The 20244-nt window shown below is 44.1% G+C and overlaps 1 protein-coding gene across 2 annotated transcripts in view; it reads right to left on the bottom strand.

Annotated features, from left to right (window-relative positions):
- XYLT2 (xylosyltransferase 2) overlaps nucleotides 1–20244 on the bottom strand; it is a 165122-nt gene that overhangs the window by 19580 nt on the left and 125298 nt on the right. Inside the window, exon 7 of one of the 2 annotated variants that reach the window (XM_078654465.1) lies at nucleotides 20031–20207. The exons of the other annotated variant lie outside the window; for it this stretch is intronic. Within the exon in view, the coding sequence (XP_078510591.1) occupies nucleotides 20031–20207 (177 nt within the window). The remainder of the gene's footprint in view (nucleotides 1–20030; nucleotides 20208–20244) is intronic. 2 annotated transcript variants of the gene reach the window in all.

Here is a 20244-nt window from a genome sequence, read left to right on the forward strand (position 1 = left end):
AGTGTTTGCCCTGAACAGGTAGCATGTTTTCACTGTTACTGTGCAATGGTCCCCTTGAATTGCAAGTGTTAAAATGGCCGCTAAATTAGAAGGCAACTTGTGTGTATTTAAATTGTACTTTTACACTGTTTAGTACCCTTTCTGTGTATATCATCCATACACTTGAAGTCTCTGCCTCGCTTTTCACTGCAGTGCATTTAATCTGTGACATTTGGACTCGGGGAGTGGCACCCACTGAGGCTGACATCAGCGCGGACTGCATCGACCAGAATGCCGTGTGGCCACGCCCATTGGGGGCAGGTATGATGTTTAAGGAACGGTCTGTGCTGTTTATGCTTCCCCCTGTCTGTCAAAAGCCACTGAAGAAAGGAGTTCACCTCCTGAAACGCGTCTGGCCTAATTTGACACTGCCTTCTTGAACAACACTCTGCTGGCATGCTGTGAATAAATACTTAAAGCGCCACGAAGGTCTCCGTATGGTTCTTCCAATTTGGGTTCTGCAATGGATGGATGTGTATCGGCCTGACCCAGGTCGAGGTAAGAACCTGCCGCTTCCAACTAAGAAGGTCCCGGGTGACAAACTTTTGCTGCCGATTTCGGGACGGAGACAAGCCTGCTCCTTTGCAGTTGGGAACTTGCTTGAGCTTTCATTTACAGCAGTGAAAAGCGAGGCAGAGACTTCAAGTGTAAAGTGCATTTAATCTGTGACATTTGGACTCGGGGAGTGGCACCCACTGAGGCTGACATCAGCGCGGACTGCATCGACCAGAATGCCGTGTGGCCACGCCCATTGGGGGCAGGTATGATGTTTAAGGAACGGTCTGCGCTGTTTATGCTTCCCCCTGTCTGTCAAAAGCCACTGAAGAAAGGAGTTCACCTCCTGAAACGCGTCTGGCCTAATTTGACACTGCCTTCTTGAACAACACTCTGCTGGCATGCTGGGAATAAATACTTAAAGCGCCACGAAGGTCTCCGTATGGTTCTTCCAATTTGGGTTCTGCAATGGATGGAGATATATACATATATATATATACACACACACACACATACACACACACACACATATATGTTTTAAAAGGGACCACCTGCTAAGGAGGGGAAGGGAAAACAACAGACTAGTGTGGGGGCAGGAAGCAGCAAACGAAGGAGAGAGCAATTAAGCACCCGCAAACACATGGAGTTTTGCAAGAAAAAGTCAAAAGTAGTTTCCGGAAAGTGAGCAGTGGAAGGATACATTTTATGTCCTAATATCAAAAGCACGGTAAAAAAAAGATGAGCTCCAGGAGCTGAACAGACGGAGGAAGAGGAAGAAAAGCATTGAATAAGAACCAAACAAATAAGAGTGACAAGAGAAACAAACAATGGTAAACTAGAGTCTGTCCCAAAGACCATTCCAAGTTTTGGTATTGTCCATAATACATTTTCAACAAGAGAAAATACAAAAAATGTATGGAGGCGAGACCTAAAAAGTGGTGAGGTTGCATCAACATTGGCATCACTGTTAAACTGAGCAACCTCTTCTTGGATGTGCTATGATGACAGATACAGTGGATACTTAGTAAAAGCAGTGATCTTGCTATATCTTCTTTATGTTTTTTTCCTTAGGACAGTGTATGGCCTTTTATTTCATAAAATACAAATGTCTTTACTGGCACAAAAAAACTTTTCAGTTCTAGAAACTTTTTCATCATCATCAAGCTAATCAGGAGATTAGCTGCTTTTAGCACCACATAGCTAGGGTCGATTGCATAGGGATGGTTGTTCTCCAGATCTTGGTCTTCCTTTGTTGGAGTTACCAAATCAAGTCTGATGGCAACTGTAGGAAAGTGCCCTTCATTGTCATAGTCGCCCTCACTTTTTCCCCATAGGTACTGCTTTTTTTTACTGATATGCACGGGGTCCCTGCTAAGCAGGCGCCAGTGCTCTTTCCCTAAAAACAAAGAATACATGGTTTAATTATACTACAATTGGCACACACTTTAGCACCGCTGTAAGTCCCTAGTCAATGGTACTCCTGGTACTTAGGACATGTGTCTTAACAAGGGTTCCTCAGGGCTGCAGCATGCATTATGCCACCCTACAGGATCTCCATACAAATTGCATGCCAACTGTCATTGAAGGCTGCGTGACAGGATGCAAACCATGAGTGAAAACACAACATGGCACACCCACTGTGTGCCATGCCATATTTACTACATAAAATATATGCAAGTCACCCCTACAGCAGGTCTTGTAGCCCTAAGGCAGGGTTCATTATATTATATGGGAGCATATATCTGCATGAGCAGCTATGCCCGTGGATCTATCTAGTTCAATTACTAGATGGCGCAAGTGTACAGGGAAGCCATCTTAAGTATATGTACTGGCCACTGGTCGTCACGGGTTCTCCAGCTACATGATGGCTTTACTGAAACCTCTGGGGTCTGGTATAAAACAAAAACCAAAGGTGATGATGGACGGAGCGTTGACAATACAAACACTCACCCCCAGTCAGCTGATCTGGGTTTAATCCATCACCGTTCTTTAGCTCACTCCGCCACCCCAGTTCAGACATGGCCATATGCAAATCAGTCTGACCCTGTGCCTCATGGGAACAGTCCAACCCGAACTGCCAAGCCATGTCTTCCCTGGACCGGAATCAAGCTTCCCAGGACCGGTTTCTGGCATTACAGCCGTCTTCAGCCGGGCTTGCTTGACTCCAGTGGCAAAGTGAGCAAGGGACTCACGTCTGAGCATACCCTGCCAACTTAGGGCGAACAAAGAAAAACCAAAGGTGATGATGGATGGAGCGTTGACAATACAAACACTCACCCCCAGTCAGCTGATCTGGGTTTAATCCATCACCGTTCTTTAGCTCACTCCGCCACCCCAGTTCAGACATGGCCATATGCACGCTCCGTCCATCACCACCTTTGGTTTTTCTTTGTTCGCCCTAAGTTGGCAGGGTATGCTCAGACGTGAGTCCCTTGCTCGCTTTGCCACTGGAGTCAAGCAAGCCCGGCTGAAGACGGCTGCAATGCCAGAAACTGGTCCTGGGAAGCTTGATTCCGGTCCAGGGAAGACATGGCTTGGCAGTTCAGGCTGGACTGTTCTCATGAGGCACAGGGTCAGACTGATTTGCATATGGCCATGTCTGAACTGGGGTGGCGGAGTGAGCTAAAGAACGGCGATGGATTAAACCCAGATCAGCTGACTGGGGGTGAGTGTTTGTATTGTCAACGCTCCGTCCATCAGCACCTTTGTTTTTTTTTGTCTGGTATAAAACACCTTGTCTTAATAAATATGTACTGTTGCCAGTACTAGATTTATTATGACATGCACTTAGAAGGTACCTTAGAGGTGACCCCTGAACATCATACCAGTAACTAGTGTGCTGGCTGACTGGTATCATTCATCCTGCCACCACAGACATGTTTCTGACCCCCTGCAGGTTTGAGCCCGTTCTCTCTAAGGTCAGAAACAATGCCTGCTCAAGGGGAAAGTGTTCACATCTCCACCAGCAGGGTGGCTAGTGATTTAGCATATCAATGACACGGGCTACAAAGCCCTGCCACCTTTGATATGCGACCCAGGCTCACCTATATCAGGGAGATGCCACCTCCTGCCCTGATGCCCTTTTGGCACCAGGACAGGTGGGAAATTAGCTATGCAAGTATGATTGGTCAAACTCCCAAAGTGGGCTACCTGATGTGCTCCACAAAAGAACAGTTCCAGAGTCTTGTTTTGGTGGAATTAGGAACTCTGGGACAGGGTTATGCCCACAGGATGTGTTCTTACCGGGGGTGGGGGTGTAGTGATCCCCAGGGTTATGAAGCCCATTGGCTACAACCCTTATGTCCCCTTAACACCCTTAAATTTAGCATTTAGGTTGCTCCCTGACACCAGGAACTCAGATTAGTCCGACTAAAAGAAGAACAAAGAAGCGATAACAAGCACTTAACTTGGTTCGAAACCCTGCCTGCTGCTCTGCTGTCAATCACTGACACCAACTCGCCCAGAAGTGGAACAGCCTTCCCAAATCCTTGGAGGTCTGCCCAGCACTTCATCCACTCAGCAACATCCCCCCTGGATATGGAAGTGCCACTTCCCTGCAGTCACCGACTGTATCTGCCCAGTACAGCGTCCTGTCGACCCCCTCGCCCACTGAGGGAGCAGCACTCCCAAAAAGACGTCAAATCTCTTTCCCTGCCATGTTGAGGCACAGCAAGAGTAGCCGATCAGTGTTTCTTTCCCCTTTTCTGCAGGTACACCAAGAACATTAACTCACAGACCCGCCAGACAAAACACCTCTGCAACTGAGCTCCGTAGCCCCGGCCCACCTAAACCAATGGTATCTATGTGGTCCTGAGACCCTCAAGAGCTGAGCCCGCCCTTGAGTTCTGCCGGACTGGTCCCCCTTGCAGCCTCGTTTTTACAGGTACTTTTCCCATTGACTTTAGCGGAAGTGTTGGAGCCTACCCACGCTTAAAGCACCTCTGCACCGGGACACCTAAGGGGAACTGTTGGTGCTTGCTTGGACCTTGGCCCCTACTTACTTTAAGTCCAGGAGAGCAGTCCTGCAAGTCGTTGGTAAGTGTATCTTTGCAGAGAATGTTTCTCCCATAGGATAACATTACCGCGTTCGAGGCTCATGCCTCAAATCTGACAGCTGCCATTTTATACTGTTTTTACTATACAATTTGATAACCTCTAAAGTACTTACCTTAATCTTGGTGTCCAAAATGATATTTAAAAAAATAGCTGACATCCTGCAACTTATCCTGAGTCTGCACCATACCCCCGCACGGCGGAGGTGGCGCACTGCCCTACCGTGTAACTCCGAGGTCGCGATCACCTCGGGTGGCTGAGAACCGTTGAAGCGGAGATTGCGGCCTGTGCCAGCCGTAAGCCGGGACCTCGAGCTGTGCTGTGGCCGAGGGGGAATTGAACAACAGCGGATGCGGCCGACCGGAAATGACCGGTTGCCTCCACGGAAGTCGCAGCTTGAGCGATTTTGCTGACGACTGCTAGCGGAGTGTGATACGGCTGCCCGGACCCTCATAGCACGCATCTGGCTGATTCTTCTACGCTGAAGGTCCCGTGACTAGTGTACGGTCCCGCCGCCCGCATTGGTCTTCTTTGGTTGGCCGCCCAGAGTGCCCTGGCCCTCAGTGGTATCGCCCGCCTGCGGTGGCGAGCGTCGGTTTATGGATCCTTCCCCCCCGGCTTGGCGGGTAAGAGGCTGGTGTGGCTGCAATTATGGGAATCCTGAATAATTCCGTTTCAAACCCAACACGGTCTACCAGGGGATATTGAGGCCTCGGATGCCTGTTGCTATGTCTACCGCCTTGCCTGGGGGGCCCCCAGGGTCGAGGAACATCGCAACCACCGACAGCGACGAATGGGAGTACACTTTGGGAGATGTCCTTTTTGCTCTTAATGAACTTCATTCCTCCCTGAACTGCATGTGGTTGGCTCTCCACGACTTGCTGGCACTCATTATTCCTGACGTGAGACCTAGGGGCGCAGATGGCAACATGTCGGACTGGGCGCCTGTCAATGCACAGCCATTTGTCATCGTGGACTTCCCGGCGCATGCAGTGCCGGATTTTGAGAACAGTGAGGGTGCTGACCAGACTGGCGCGACCGACGTTCTTTTTGGATTTTCGACATATGTGCTTGCCACCAAACGACAACGCCGGGTCCCTACACTCTCGGGCGGTGGCTATTGTCGCAGCGGTTTTGTCACTTTTCATTTGCCTCCGCTGAGCGCCTGGGTGGCCCCTAGGAAGCAAGTTTGGACACCGAGACTGCCTGCCTGTGGAATCTCTGGGTTGGAATGCTTGTTTACTCTCGCTCGGACTGGCCAGGGATGAACATCGCATGATTGTTTTACCGATCTGGTGATTTTGGTGGTGACGCGAGACATTGATCGTTATTGTGATTGTGGGGGTGTGAGGTGGGCACGTACTGTCGGCTGCTTCCTCTTCGGGGAGCCTACATTCTCTTCTGGGATGAGGTGAGGGGGGAGGGGGGCGGGTGCAAGCGTCCTCCCCCACCTTTTTTTCTTGTAACTGGGGTTCTAGTACTGGGGCGACAGGCATGCCTATAGGGGGGGGGGGGCCGTAGCCTTCTGCTGGTATGCGGGGTGGGGGGTTGGAGGGTGGGTTCTGTTTTTTCTCTTTTCTTTTGTTTTCTATGGCTCTTCTTTTCTTTCCTTCTCTATTGGTAATTTCTTCATTGTTTCTTTCATATTTCGCTTGGATGGGGGGTCAGAGCTTCCTTTTTGGGTTGAGATTTTATGATGTGCGCTTACGTTTTTCTTAAAATGATGTTGACCCCGCGGGTAAGACGCGAAGTTAGCGCGTAACTATTGTATGCTGGCATATTCTACTTAGTACGATTTCAGGCGACTTTCTATTTTATGGATAGCGACTATCCTGTTCCACGACTTGCCCAAAATATGACTTTGCTTGATTGTATGCCCAAGGATCCTCCTTCCCATATTATAAAATGGAATCCTCTTATATCCGGATGTTCAGCGATCACGCTTGCATGTCAATCCTGTTCTTTTTCGATTTGCTATGGCTCTGGCCCTAGAGATGCTGTAATGTGTACTTTTGCTTTGTAATGGTTTTGCCTCTATGTAGCGGCCGGCCTGAAAGGTTGTAGGCCCATGCCTGTATTGACCTGAGATGATATCTTTGAGGTTTTCCGAATAAAAATGTAACAAAAAAAAAAAAAACAACAATATATATATATATATATATATATATATATATATATATATATATATATATATACATATATACATACATACATACATATATACACATATATATATATATGTTTTCAGCAAAGACCCTTCAAAAGAGAAGACGCCGCACACTACTTCGATTGTTGATCTTTAGTTTATTTTCTGTAGGTTCCCCAACTACGCGTTTCGGACAAGAACTGTCCTTGATCACGGTTACAAACATATGTCCATCATTTGTGTTCACCTTAAGTAACTGATGACACCACATGGCTGTTAGGATGCATTGTGGGCTCAGTAGTTTAGTGTTTGAAATTTCTCCAAACAATGCGCTGTGATTTACCGGAGCGCGGCATTTTCGCGGCACGCTTTGAACTATGTAAGTATATTGTAGTAATAATTTACAATTGCGCATAATGTATATCAACATCTCGTTGTATCTCAACATTATTATGTCTTCGCATAGTCAATGGCGCAATTTGCTCGTAGATTAAGTGATAGCCACAATTTGTACATATGGACACTCAGTCTAAGTGCCAAGTAGTCTAATTGTGCCGTTTGATGCTTTGCTCACAGCTACCTCAGCGCAAAGATAATATTATATATCTGTCACATATATTTAATTTGAATGGTTCATAAGAAACAAAGTTAATAGGGAGACACATTTTGTATCTTCAATTATAAGTATTCAGTTCATCAAAATTATAAATTTACGTAAAGTTCCTCATCCGTGTTGAGGCCCCACGGGTTTCTAGTTTTGAATCTTATTATTAGTTTAGATTCGAGGCGTGTTAGTCTGGTAATTCGATCGCCTCCTCTTTCATTCTCACCCACCATGGCAATTCCAGCGTATTTCATATCTTTCCAAGTTTTCCCTAGGTGAGTCTTTAAATGTTTCGCTGTCGCATAACTCTGATCATTGGTCTGAATAGCTCTAGTATGTTAGAGTATTCTCTTTTTAAGGGGCAGATTGTTGAACCAATGTACTTTTTGCCACAGAAACACTGTATTTGATAGACCACGAATTGTGAGTCACACGTTATTTTGTCCTTTATTTCAAAGGTTCTTCCTTTTGGATCTTTTAGGGTCTTTATGTTTTGGCCAATTTTACCTGCCTTGCATGTTAAGCATTTACTGAATCCCAATTGGCGTTTTTCTAACCAACTCAAAGTTTTAACTTTTTTGAAGTGGCTGTTTACTAACGTGTCTTGAATGGAGGGAGCTTTGCGGTATGAGATTAGAGGTCTGTCACCAATCAGTAATCCTATCTCAGTGTCCTTTTTTTAGCACATTCCAATATTTCATCAGGATTTGGCGGATTTTATAACTTTCCTTTGAATAGGTCAAAATCAATCGTGGTGTGTCTTCCTCTGTATTTGTTACCGATTTGTTCCTTGGTATCAGTTTCTGCTCTTGATTTTGCTCTTGCTTTTTGTTCGCCTTTTATTATGTCTGCCTGTTTATATCCTCGTTTGGAGAAACGATCTTTGGTTTCTTTGAACTTGTTTTCCATTTCATTTTCTTCAGAGCAGTTGCGTTTCATCTGTAAGAACTCCCCGTAAGGGATACTTTGTTTCAGTGAGACAGGATGGAAACTTGTTCCGTGTAGCACACGGTTTGTTGATGTTTGTTTCCTGAATACTGTTGTTTCCAATTTATTATTCTTGATGTAGATTTTTGTATCAAGAAACTCTATTACCTTCTTTTGAATATTTGACGTGAATTGCAATCCCACTTCATTTATATTCAAAATGTCAATGTATTCTGTAAGTCTTTGTTTAGTACCTTTCCATAGGAGGAACAGATGATCAATAAATCTGAGCCATAAAACCACGTCCGTGGTATATGGCTCGTTTTCTTCTCTCCAAGCTATGTTCTTCTCCCACCACCCCATAGTGAGATTGGCATAGCTTGGGGAGAAGGAAACTCCCATGGCACAGCCGCATGTTTGCGTGTAGATGTTCTTGTCAAAGTGAAGACATTATTTTCAAGACAAAAGGTGATCATATCCAGTAACATGTTTGTATGACAGAGTTCTGATATTGGTCTTTGATTGAGGAAGTATTTTGTTGCAGTCAACCCTATGTCATGTTGGATTGAAGTATACAACGATACAACGTCTATGGTGGCTAACCAATACTCAGGTTGCCATTCCACTCCCATGATAATTCTTAAAAAGTCACCAGTGTCTTTGATGAAAGAGCTGAGAGTCAGTACTATCGGGGCCAAAAAGTAATCTACATAAGAAGCTACATTTTCGCACAAAGATCCACAACTGGATATTATTGGGCGTGCAGGTGGTTTGATCAGAGTCTTGTGTATTTTCGGAAGAAAATAGATTGTTGGCATTATGGGATGTATGACTACCAGATAGTTTTTTTCTTCCTTGCTTAGTAGGCCATTTTCTTGCCACGATTCAATGCGTTTATGTAGCTTGTTGGTCATATCTAAGTTTGGATTGTGCTCCAGTAATTTATAGTTGGTTGTGTTGTTTAGCTGACGGTAGGCTTCTTCCAAATAATCAGTTTTGTTTTGGATCACGATATTTCCCCCTTTGTCCGCTGGCTTTATTTCTATCACTGCATTTGACTGAAGACTTTTTAATGCAATGCGTTCCATTTTAGTTACATTTTCTCTTTTGTTGATGGTATTTTTCATTGTCTCAAGTTCTTGAAAATAATGTCTTCACTTTTGACAAGAACATCTACACGCAAACATGCGGCTGTGCCATGGGAGTTTCCTTCTCTCCAAGCTATGCCAATCTCACTATGGGGTGGTGGGAGAAGAACATAGTTTGGAGAGAAGAAAACGAGCCATATACCACGGACGTGGTTTTATGGCTCAGATTTATTGATGATCTGTTCCTCCTATGGAAAGGTACTAAACAAAGACTTACAGAATACATTGACATTTTGAATATAAATGAAGTGGGATTGCAATTCACGTCAAATATTCAAAAGAAGGTAATAGAGTTTCTTGATACAAAAATCTACATCAAGAATAATAAATTGGAAACAACAGTATTCAGGAAACAAACATCAACAAACAGTGTGCTACACGGAACAAGTTTCCATCCTGTCTCACTGAAACAAAGTATCCCTTAGGGGAGTTCTTACGGATGAAACGCAACTGCTCTGAAGAAAATGAAATGGAAAACAAGTTCAAAAAAACCAAAGATCGTTTCTCCAAACGAGGATATAAACAGGCAGACATAATAAAAGGCGAACAAAAAGCAAGAGCAAAATCAAGAGCAGAAACTCTGATACCAAGGAACAAATCGATAACAAATACAGAGGAAGACAAACCACGATTGATTTTGACCTATTCAAAGGAAAGTTATAAAATCCGCCAAATCCTGATGAAATATTGGAATGTGCTAAAAAAGGACACCGAGATAGGATTACTGATTGGTGACAGACCTCTAATCTCATACCGCAAAGCTCCCTCCATTCAAGACACGTTAGTAAACAGCCACTTCAAAAAAGTTAAAACTTTGAGTTGGTTAGAAAAACGCCAATTGGGATTCAGTAAATGCTTAACATGCAAGGCATGTAAAATTGGCCAAAACATAAAGACCCTAAAAAAAGATCCAAAAGGAAGAACCTTTGAAATAAAGGACAAAATAACGTGTGACTCACAATGCGTGGTCTATCAAATACAGTGTTTCTGTGGCAAAAAGTACATTGGTTCAACAATCTGACCACTTAAAAAGAGAATACTCTAACATCCTAGAGCTATTCAGAACAATCATCAGAGTTATGCGACAGCGAAACATTTAAAGACTCACCTAGGGAAAACTTGGAAAGATATGAAATACGCTGGAATTGCCATGGTGGGTGAGAATGAAAGAGGAGGCGATCGAATTACCAGACTAACACGCCTCGAATCTAAACTAATAATAAGATTCAAAACTAGAAACCCGTGGGGCCTCAACACGGATGAGGAACTTTACGTACATTTATAATTTTGATGAACTGAATACTTATAACTGAAGATACAAAATGAGTCTCCCTATTAACTTTGTTTCTTATGAACCATTCAAATGAAATATATGTGACAGATATATAATATTATCTTTGCGCTGTGGTAGCTGTGAGCAAAGCATCAAACGGCACAATTAGACTACTTGACACTTAGCCACAATTTGTACATATGGACACTCAGTCCATCACTTAATCTACGAGCAAATTGCGCCATTGACTATGCGAAGACATAATAATGTTGAGATACAACGAGATGTTGATATACATTATGCGCAATTGTAAATTATTACTACAATATACTTACATAGTTCAAATCGTGCCGCGAAAATGCCGCGCTCCGGTAAATCACAGCGCATTGTTTGGAGAAATTTCAAACACTAAACTACTGAGCCCACAATGCATCCTAACAGCCATGTGGTGTCATCAGTTACTTAAGGTGAACACAAATGGACATATGTTTGTAACCGTGATCAAGGACAGTTCTTGTCCGAAACGCGTAGGTGGGGAACCTACAGAAAATAAACTAAAGATCAACAATCGAAGTAGTGTGCGGCGTCTTCTCTTTTGAAGGGTCTTTGCTGAAAACATTGTTTGCGAGGGTGTCCTGAACCTTGCCGCCAGCACCAGCCACTATAGTTGCTCCTCTCATCTTGGGACATTTGCTAGTACTATAGATAATTTATACATATATATATATATATATATATATATATATATATATATATATATATATATATATATATAAATTAAGTTTTATTTTTTTATTGATCTCGAGTTTCTTCTTGAGTGTGTGTAGCATTTATTGACTCTGTGTGTACAAAAAATTCTTAATACCCTCTGATAAGCCTAAACTGCTCACCCACACTACAACAAGAAAGCATTTGGGATTATTAATTTAAGGCCTATTAACCAATAAGGGTTATCTGGACTATATACACAGTGTACCTCATTTTCGTGCACTACATAAAAGGACAGCTGACTACAGCAACGATATGATGGGTATGTTTTTTTTGGTTAATAAGATAGTCTTTGTAACCAGGTGGTCGTATTGTATGAGATATGGCCTTTGAATTTTGGTAAGGTTTTGAAATGATCCAGAGAACTGCTTGAAACAAGTCTAGAGTAGACGGTTGCTTGCATTCCCCTTCATCTTCTGAAGTACTATTGTGGGGAATTTGAATAGATTGGGCTTCAAGATTATCCGAGGTTTTCACTTTAGTGCTGGAGCCTTATACTTTGTTGTGCAGTTTCAGAAAACAGACCAACTCAGTTCTGGTTCCCTCCACCGCATATAGCCACCAGTATTTTACATTTCTTATATTGAGGGTATTTGGAACAATCAGTATTGTAAACTAAATTAAGCACACTCATGTTAAAAAAAATTATCTTGCGGTCAATAACTGAAACTGGTGCATGCACTACAATAGGCTTCTCCAGCGAGTAGCTCGTGAACTACGGGTAGCTCTCCTATGTGCAGGATAGATAGATCGATCTCAAAAGCATGTATTTGAGACAAAAAAGTATGTATTTTCAGAACTCATTAGCTGATGTTTGGAGAAAAATAGTTGCATTTCCAAAATATATTTAAAAGGCAATATTTGACAGCTATGGCTATTATGCATTGACCATGTAGAGGCCTTCCACATTGAAATTATATATTTTTGTACATTATGGCCCATGATGAACTGAAGTGATCAATTATCATAATATTGCATATGATGGCCATGAATACAATCTTGCCCTGATGCAGTCACTATTACAACACTGATAATATTAGTAGCTCGGGATGATTTCCATTGAATATAAGTAGCTCTTATTACCCCTGCACTACAAGGAGTCCTTGTATATTGTTAAAACAAATTGGTTTTATTCTTCAAATCTTCAAGTATTGGGTTTACCATCAATAATTACTTCAAGTAACTTTTAGTAATTAATTAATATCAAATTCACACCCAATGCATTCAGGAATAAACACCTTTCATCAGTAGTAACTCACCATCTAGAAACAAAGGAAACAAAAATAAACTACAGTCCTAGTGTACATTAATAATTAACAAACATTTTTTTAGAATAAGTGGGAAGCTGGGTTTTTGTTGCAGTAGTTCCCCCCCACGTTTTGCCTGGTATTTGATGCAACTTTGACTGAAGTGCACTTGGTTTCTGCTAACCAGGTTCCCAGTGCCAGTGTTCTTTCGCTAAAATAAGTTCACTAGTCAATTGATCAGACCTTCACCACCTCTTGAAGTCCGTAGTAAGTGGCACCCCAGGTTTCTAGGGCATAAGTACTAAAGAGATTCCCTTAGAGCTGCATCATATGCTCCTCTAAGGGACTCAGTACCAACTTCATGCGAACTGCGGCAGCGTGACAAGGTGCTCTAAAAAGTGAAAACACAACATGGCACACACCCTGGGCGCCATGTCCCTTAACACTGCATGTAATATTTGTAAGTCACCCCTACAGCTGGCCTTACAGCCCTAAGGCAGGGTGCATAAGTCAGGGTGCATTATATTACACGTGAGGACATATCTGCAGTGGCAGATATGCCCCTGTTCTGGCCGGTTCCATTACTGACAGTACCAGTGAACAGTGAGGCCATCTTACGGTATGTGCTGAGCACTGTTCAAAACGAGTTTCCCAGCTACATAATGGCTTCACTGAAACCTATAGTGTTTGGTATCAAACACCTCATATCAATAAACCCACACGGATTCCAGTGATGGATTTAATAATACATGTACGTTAGCGGTACCCCTGAACTCCACTGACTGGTCCTGTTCAACCTGCCACCACAGACGTGTTTCTGATCACCTGGAGAGGAGAGCCCATGCTCTCGGAGGTCGGAAAAGCCTACTCTGACCTGTGGGGGCACTGTGAACTCTTCCTGGGCGACTACGGCGTCGATAGTCCCGGTAGGCGGCAGGATGGTAAACCTGACTTCGCTTCTTTGGTGCTTGTGGCTGCAAGGGAGTAGCTCCTCTACTCCAAGGTAGTTTCTTTGGCGATTGGCAAAGCACTCGCAGCCCTCTGGGTTTCTTGGAGTCTGCACAGCAGCAGGACAAGTCAGGTTGCTCCACGAGGGTCGAGTGCAGCTGGCAGGGTTGACGCCAGGTCAGTTGTGCTCCTCTGTCCATTGGTGTGGGATTTCTTTATTGAGTCTGCACATAAGACGGACAATAGTTCTCATTTACATTAGTGAAAGTTAACACACACACTTTGGGTAGGTCTACCACAGCCATCATAAGTGCCATTTCAAATAAAACAATGTGTTTTGTCAAAAAACAGAAAAAGCAATAATTGGAGTCCACTTTGCAAGCATTTTCTTAAGACCTGCATCACACTGTCTTGGTCCCGAGTCCAAATCAACCATTGATGTCGAACCTTTGGTCACCGGTGAGCCAGATCTTCACTTTCCTTGGTGCAGATACCACTCATGATTCTGAACCCAATGGCAGAAAAAGAAAATTTCAAGATGTAAATAACAGTGTGGTTTTGAGTTCAAGTACACAGAAAAACCGGATATGGAACCTAGGTTGGGTGGTGCATGACCCCAAATCAAGTTGAGTTGGAAGGTCTGGTTTCAGTCAAGACAGAACAATTGCTTTCTTGAGTCCCCTCACTCACCAGGGTTTCCCACTGGTGATATGCTTCATCATTGGGGTCCTCTCAATACGCTGTGGATTGAGGCATGCTTCGACTTGCGAAATTACGTAGGAGCACTAGTATGAGACTATGTGTTGTGTAGTGTTGGTTGAGTGGATGGAAAATTAAAAATACCTGGTTAGTGGACAAAATATTTTATTCCAGCTCCTAGTCGGTATATTAAAAGCAGGGGTACTAGAGAACAATGTCACCATAATAAGTTAAAAGCCTCTAGTGTTGGTCAACATGTTTCGAGCCTCCCCAGGGCTCTTCCTCAGGACCACACAGGGGTCAGCCCTGTGCGTTCCACTCCTAAGTGACCTACAAAGTGAGGTGAATTAATAATTAGTGATCAGTGATGTGCCCCACTTACTGTGTGTGCACTATAATACATACGATTCTGACTCAATGGATCGTAGAATATGCAGTCTCCAGGGGTACAGTAGGTGAATCACCGGCCAGGCGTGCTCAGCTCAATGCGACTACGAGCCCCTCAACCCCTCCAGACCATGGGGCAATTCTGAACCTCATTTGAAATACTACGATCCATCACATCACTTATCACTAATTATTTATTCACCTCAATTTTTAGGTCACTTAGGAGTGAAACGCACAGGGCTGGCCCGTGTGTGGTCCTGAGGAAGAGCCCTGGGGAGGCTCGAAACATGTTGACCAACACTAGAGGCTTTTAACTCATTATGGTTACATTGTTCTCTAGTACCCCCGCTTTTAATCTACCGACTAGTAGCTAGAATAAAATATTTCGCCCACTAACTAAGTATTTTTAATTTTCCATCCACTCCACCAACACTGCACAACACATAGCCTCATACTAGTGCTCCTACGTAATTTGGCAAGTCAAATCACGCCTCAATCCGCAGCTGATTGGTGAGTGAGGGTACTCAAGAAAGCAATTGTTCTTTCTTGACTGAAACCAGACCTTCCAACTCAACTTGATTTGGGGTCAGAAACCACCCAAGCTAGGTTCCATATACAGTACTCTGGTTTTTCTGTGTACATGATTGAAAGGAGGGTGGACCTAGCCTAATACCCTCTACCTCCCCCCTTTTTTAGAGTTTGAGTCCAAGTCATCATGGGTCACTCTGACCCGGTCTGTGGCAGAATCTTACTTTCACCAAAGGCTATTCTGAGCCCAATGACTGTAGGAATGTATAATTAACTTAATGTAAATCTTGAATAGGTTTATACAGGAAAAGTTAATAATTTGCCCAAATGAGGAATCCAGTTCAGGGCGGGGAGGGTTATCCAAAACTAGAGGAAAAGGGGGGGCTTCACTGCGCTGGCAAACAATTAGTCACTGAGCTCTTGAAACCGTAGTGGAGACTCCTTTGCTACTTTGTACAGTACCGCAAATAAGGCCAGGTACAAACAATGCAGTCTAGTTCTAGTCCGCCAACATGATTCCAGTGATTATTCTTGGGAGAGTGAGAAAGGAGCACCCTGGAAGTAGCCAAGTAGTAGAAAACACCACTGGTGTAAACCTTAACAGGCATCTTGGGAGTCTTCCAGGAAACCTCAATGCTAACTTTTGTCAAAGTCTTGATTACTTAGTACCTTGAGGATGTCCGAGTACAAGACTACCAACATGTAAAGTTGGGAAGGAACTACAGGCAACACAGCAAAGCTGTGATGGAAGACACTGGGACATACCACCTGCTTTTCTTTTCCTTTAGGGTATTTTCTCCTCCAAGATCGAAAAAACCTTTTGTGTATTCGGTGTGGATAGAGGAATATCTACTCAGCCCAAGTATACTTGCTCAAACATCTCAGTACTCAGGTGGTATACTACAATGGAAGATATCCTCGTACTGGTGCTCGATACCTTCTATGCATCTGGCTTATAGGAACGAGCTACTGATGAGTGCAGGAAGGCACTTGGTGTTGAACAAGCAAGTACTCAAAAAAGATGAGTAAACTAATCAGCTTCAGATAAAAGGGATTCCCAAAATCTGCAGCAGCAGGACTGGGAAGGTAAAATGCCAAAAGGAGAAAAATATCAAAGCAAACCCTTTTTTATTTAGAAAATCAACATCACCACTGAAAGAGTACTAAAACACTTGAAACTGTGTGTTCATCATATGAAAAGCTTTTAAATGAAAAGGCGGAACAGGCTATACACTTAGGAACAACTGGAAACAAATTGGGGTTATGTCGAAATACTTTGCCCATTATCTATCTATATCATGTTGTCATTTCAAATAAATGAATGAAATTCTATATAGAGTCGGTGACTGAATTATATTTGGTACATCGGAATTATATTGTGTATTAGAGACACAGACAGACACCCCCCCCCCCGTTTTAAAATGAAATGTTGTTTTTAAATCACTAAGGCCTTTTAAAGGAAAGTGTGGCCTTCATCTCCCATAATTCACTGCGAAGTCATTGAAGTGAGGATCATGACATTGTTGGAAAGATTAAAAACAAGCATTTACAATGCAACGGTTTCGCCTTTGGAAATGTTAAAGCTATTTGCAATGTAAATGACAATGCCAATTATTTATCTGTTTTCAAAACCAACACATAAATACAAATGTTGTCATTTACAATGCCAATAACTCAAACTTTTCCAAAGGCGAAACCGTTGCATTGTAAATGCTTGTTGTTTTATGTTTCTTTTTATTTTGGTTCTTGTGTTTTTTTTCTGGGGGCCAGTTGATTACTATTATTTTTTAACTGGGTTTATGTAAGCAAACATGCATAGCAGTAGTGGCCCCAAAGAAGGGGGAGCATGGTGTTCCATAACTTCACAATACATTTCAAGGGGCCAGTTGATTTAAGACTTACAGAACTCTAATTTTTTAGCACTTGAAGAGCTGCTTATGGCAGAGACAAGATGCCCCATGATCAGGAGACGTTTGTGATAAATATTGAGCTTCTTCACTTAATCGTCAACACTGGTGCTTATAGCACAAACTCGAACCAAAGGGATTGGAGCGCTTTTCATTGGCACACATTCATTTTTTGTAGGCATGGGAAGATTAAGGGATTTGCCCAGAAATACAGGATGTTGAGCCTTCGCCGGGACTCGAACCTGGTTCCCCAGCTCCAAAGGCAGCAGCTCCGGCCGTTATGCCACATCCTCGCACCGCTTGAAGGGTTTCATGTTTAGTAGTAGTTCTGTTATAAGTGGCGCGCATAGGAACAATGGACGAGGGACCAGGCACTTTTTTCACAATTTAACCACTGCATATCATGGATCTGCTAACGTGGTCTTTTGTCCATCCACAGTTCCTAAAATTAATAATAGCTGTGATAAATGTGCTGGGTTCTAAGTAAATTGTTATACATCGCCATTTGTACAGCGCCTTGTGCCATTCAGATGCCACTCAAGCCTTTTAATATATATTACCTTTTCATACGGTGCGGATATTTCCCTCCAAAGGTTACATACATACAGCTGTCTCGAATTATTGGTCATTAGCGCGGTTGCATATTTTGGTGGCCATTGGCACGCGCACCGAACCCCTGCCCACTTGCGCCTTCTAAGACACACACAGGCAGCATCGATTGGCCCAGCTGTTTGAAGCTGCCAGGCCCGGCTCCTCCAGCTGAGCGCTCTTTGTGAGCCCGGGCCTGTTGCCTAGCAACCGGCCTCCGCAGCTGCCATGCGTGGCAGGTCTGAGGGAAAGGAAGCACATGCTCGGGAGGCAGGGTGGGGCACCAGCGCGGTGCCATCCTGCAGCAAAAAATACACACTGCACCCACGACCAGGGACCATCAGCAAGCGGGCGCCTCGACTCCACGCAGCGCCCTCTGCCTCGCAAGGAATCAAAACCATCTGAAACAAATTTAAAAATAGCCCTGTGAGTGGGAGAGAGCCAGGAAGCCGCAGCGTTTAAGGCTGCTTGCAGAACCGAAGGGTGTGCGGGAAATAAATCAATGGCGCTTGTCACTTCCAGCTGTCTCGAGCTTGGTAAACCGCGCGATGCTTCCCCCTCTGCCTTATACTCTGTGTTTCAAGAAATTAAAACTAGGGCAACAACTGTCTCGTCTGCCAATGAGGACGTGGGCTTAGCTCAGTGGGGTGGAAGGCGGGGGGTGTGGGTGTTAAACAGTTGAGCGTGATCTGCGTCGGACTAATGAGGAGGTGCAGTATAGAGGTGCCTATATGCCGCCGCGTAATTAAAGAGTGTTTATGTCAACAGTGTGCCACGGGCTGCGCGGGGACTGTATATTGTGGCACTGCGAGCAGCTCTGACGGGGATCCCTGGTGAGTGAATCCTACGGAAAGGGAGCCGGCAGGTCAAACACCTGCTGCCGCGATCTGGCCCGGGCCCGAGATCGAACCGGGAGATAAACGGCTCGGCTCGTCCACGGTAAATAAATAAATAAATCCCTAAAATGAGCACACTGAGAGGTGGATATAACTAAAGCTCCGGGCCGCGCTGTGATTGGCTGACGTCACGGGGGTGTCCCGGGCCGGCAGCCAATCACAGCGCGGCCCTGGAATGACGTCACGGGGTGTCCCGGGCCGGCAGCCAATGGCAGCGCGGCCCGGGACAAAGGGGCGGGGCTTAAAAAAAGCACCAGAAACACCCCCGAATCGCGTTTGAGAGAAAACGCGATTGACAGCCTCTGCCTCCCAATGGCTAGCCTCCATTTATGGAGCTAGCCAATTGGAAACAGAGGCTGTCCTAACCTCACTATTAAAAACAACAGATTTCGATCTGGGAGGGGCTTCGCCCCTCGCCAGGTTACGAAACCTAAAAAGGTGCAGTAAACAATGAGCATTTACTGTGAACAAGACAGAAATGGTCGAAACGTATTGGTGATTGTGCTATGGTGGAGGATTAAAAGCAATTTACACCCTGACAATGAAGGAGTCTGTGTTGTCTTAAGTTTTTGAACTTAGAATATGCCTGGTCACCATATTACTGGATTTGAGCGCCAGAAAAAGTAGCCAACAACTCGGGGCGGGTGGTGGGTGGGTGCGGCGAGGAAGGCTGGGGTTCTTCTGCGGTTTACACCTCACTCCCTACTCTGTATTTTTCTATTTCAGTACCAGTTGATAACATATATGGCACAGGCTATGCTATAACCGCTGCACAGCATTCTAAATATGTGAGGTTGTAATTCAATGTATACACATTTTATAATTTGCATTTACGGTTGAAATTGTATTATCTGTATATTTACGGTATGTAGAACTCAATTGTTTAGTATATTTGGTAAAAATAAGCGTTGAAAAAAAAAAAGTGTTGGGGGCTTAACCTCTTCGGTGCCAAGGACGGCCCCTGGCCGTCCGACGTCACGGTGGGCGTGTGCTAAGGACGGCCGGGCCGTCAGAACCCGCCCACTTATTAATTCTCCCGCACAGCAGGAGAATTTGCACAGCACCAAAGGGGTTAAACTTAAGTACATTCCGTGCACAATTGTTCCATTCCTCACCTGAGTAGAACAAGAATCAGGGTAGTTAAAAATTAAATCGAAGCAACTATTGTTCCCATGTGTTATTGCCTTACCTGTACTTTCTAGCTGAATGGTATATAAATGTTATAGAATTAATATATTATTATTATAAATGCCCCAATGGAAAGCAATAACGAATCCGATGAGGTCCATCCCGTTCCAAAAATGACAGAATCTGAGAAATGAGGGATGGTTTGGAAAATGGGGTACAGTCAGAGGGAAAACACATGGAGTCTTTTACCTGTAGGCGGAGGAAGTCCTGGGGCTTGAAATCGTTGGGTGAGCAGCCACACCAGTCCACAATGTGCTTGTACTGACACTTACAGCCTAGCTTGCGGTTCCAGTTGGTCACTCGAAGGTTGTTGTCGATGAGAGAATCACAAGCATGGCTGTTTTCTAGGACTGTGTGAAAGAATGACTGCACGGTGGGGGGGGAAAAAGACAGGAAACAGACG

The sequence above is a fragment of the Lissotriton helveticus genome, chromosome 7, assembly GCF_964261635.1.
Source record: "Lissotriton helveticus chromosome 7, aLisHel1.1, whole genome shotgun sequence".
In the NCBI taxonomy this organism is placed as follows: domain Eukaryota; kingdom Metazoa; phylum Chordata; class Amphibia; order Caudata; family Salamandridae; genus Lissotriton; species Lissotriton helveticus.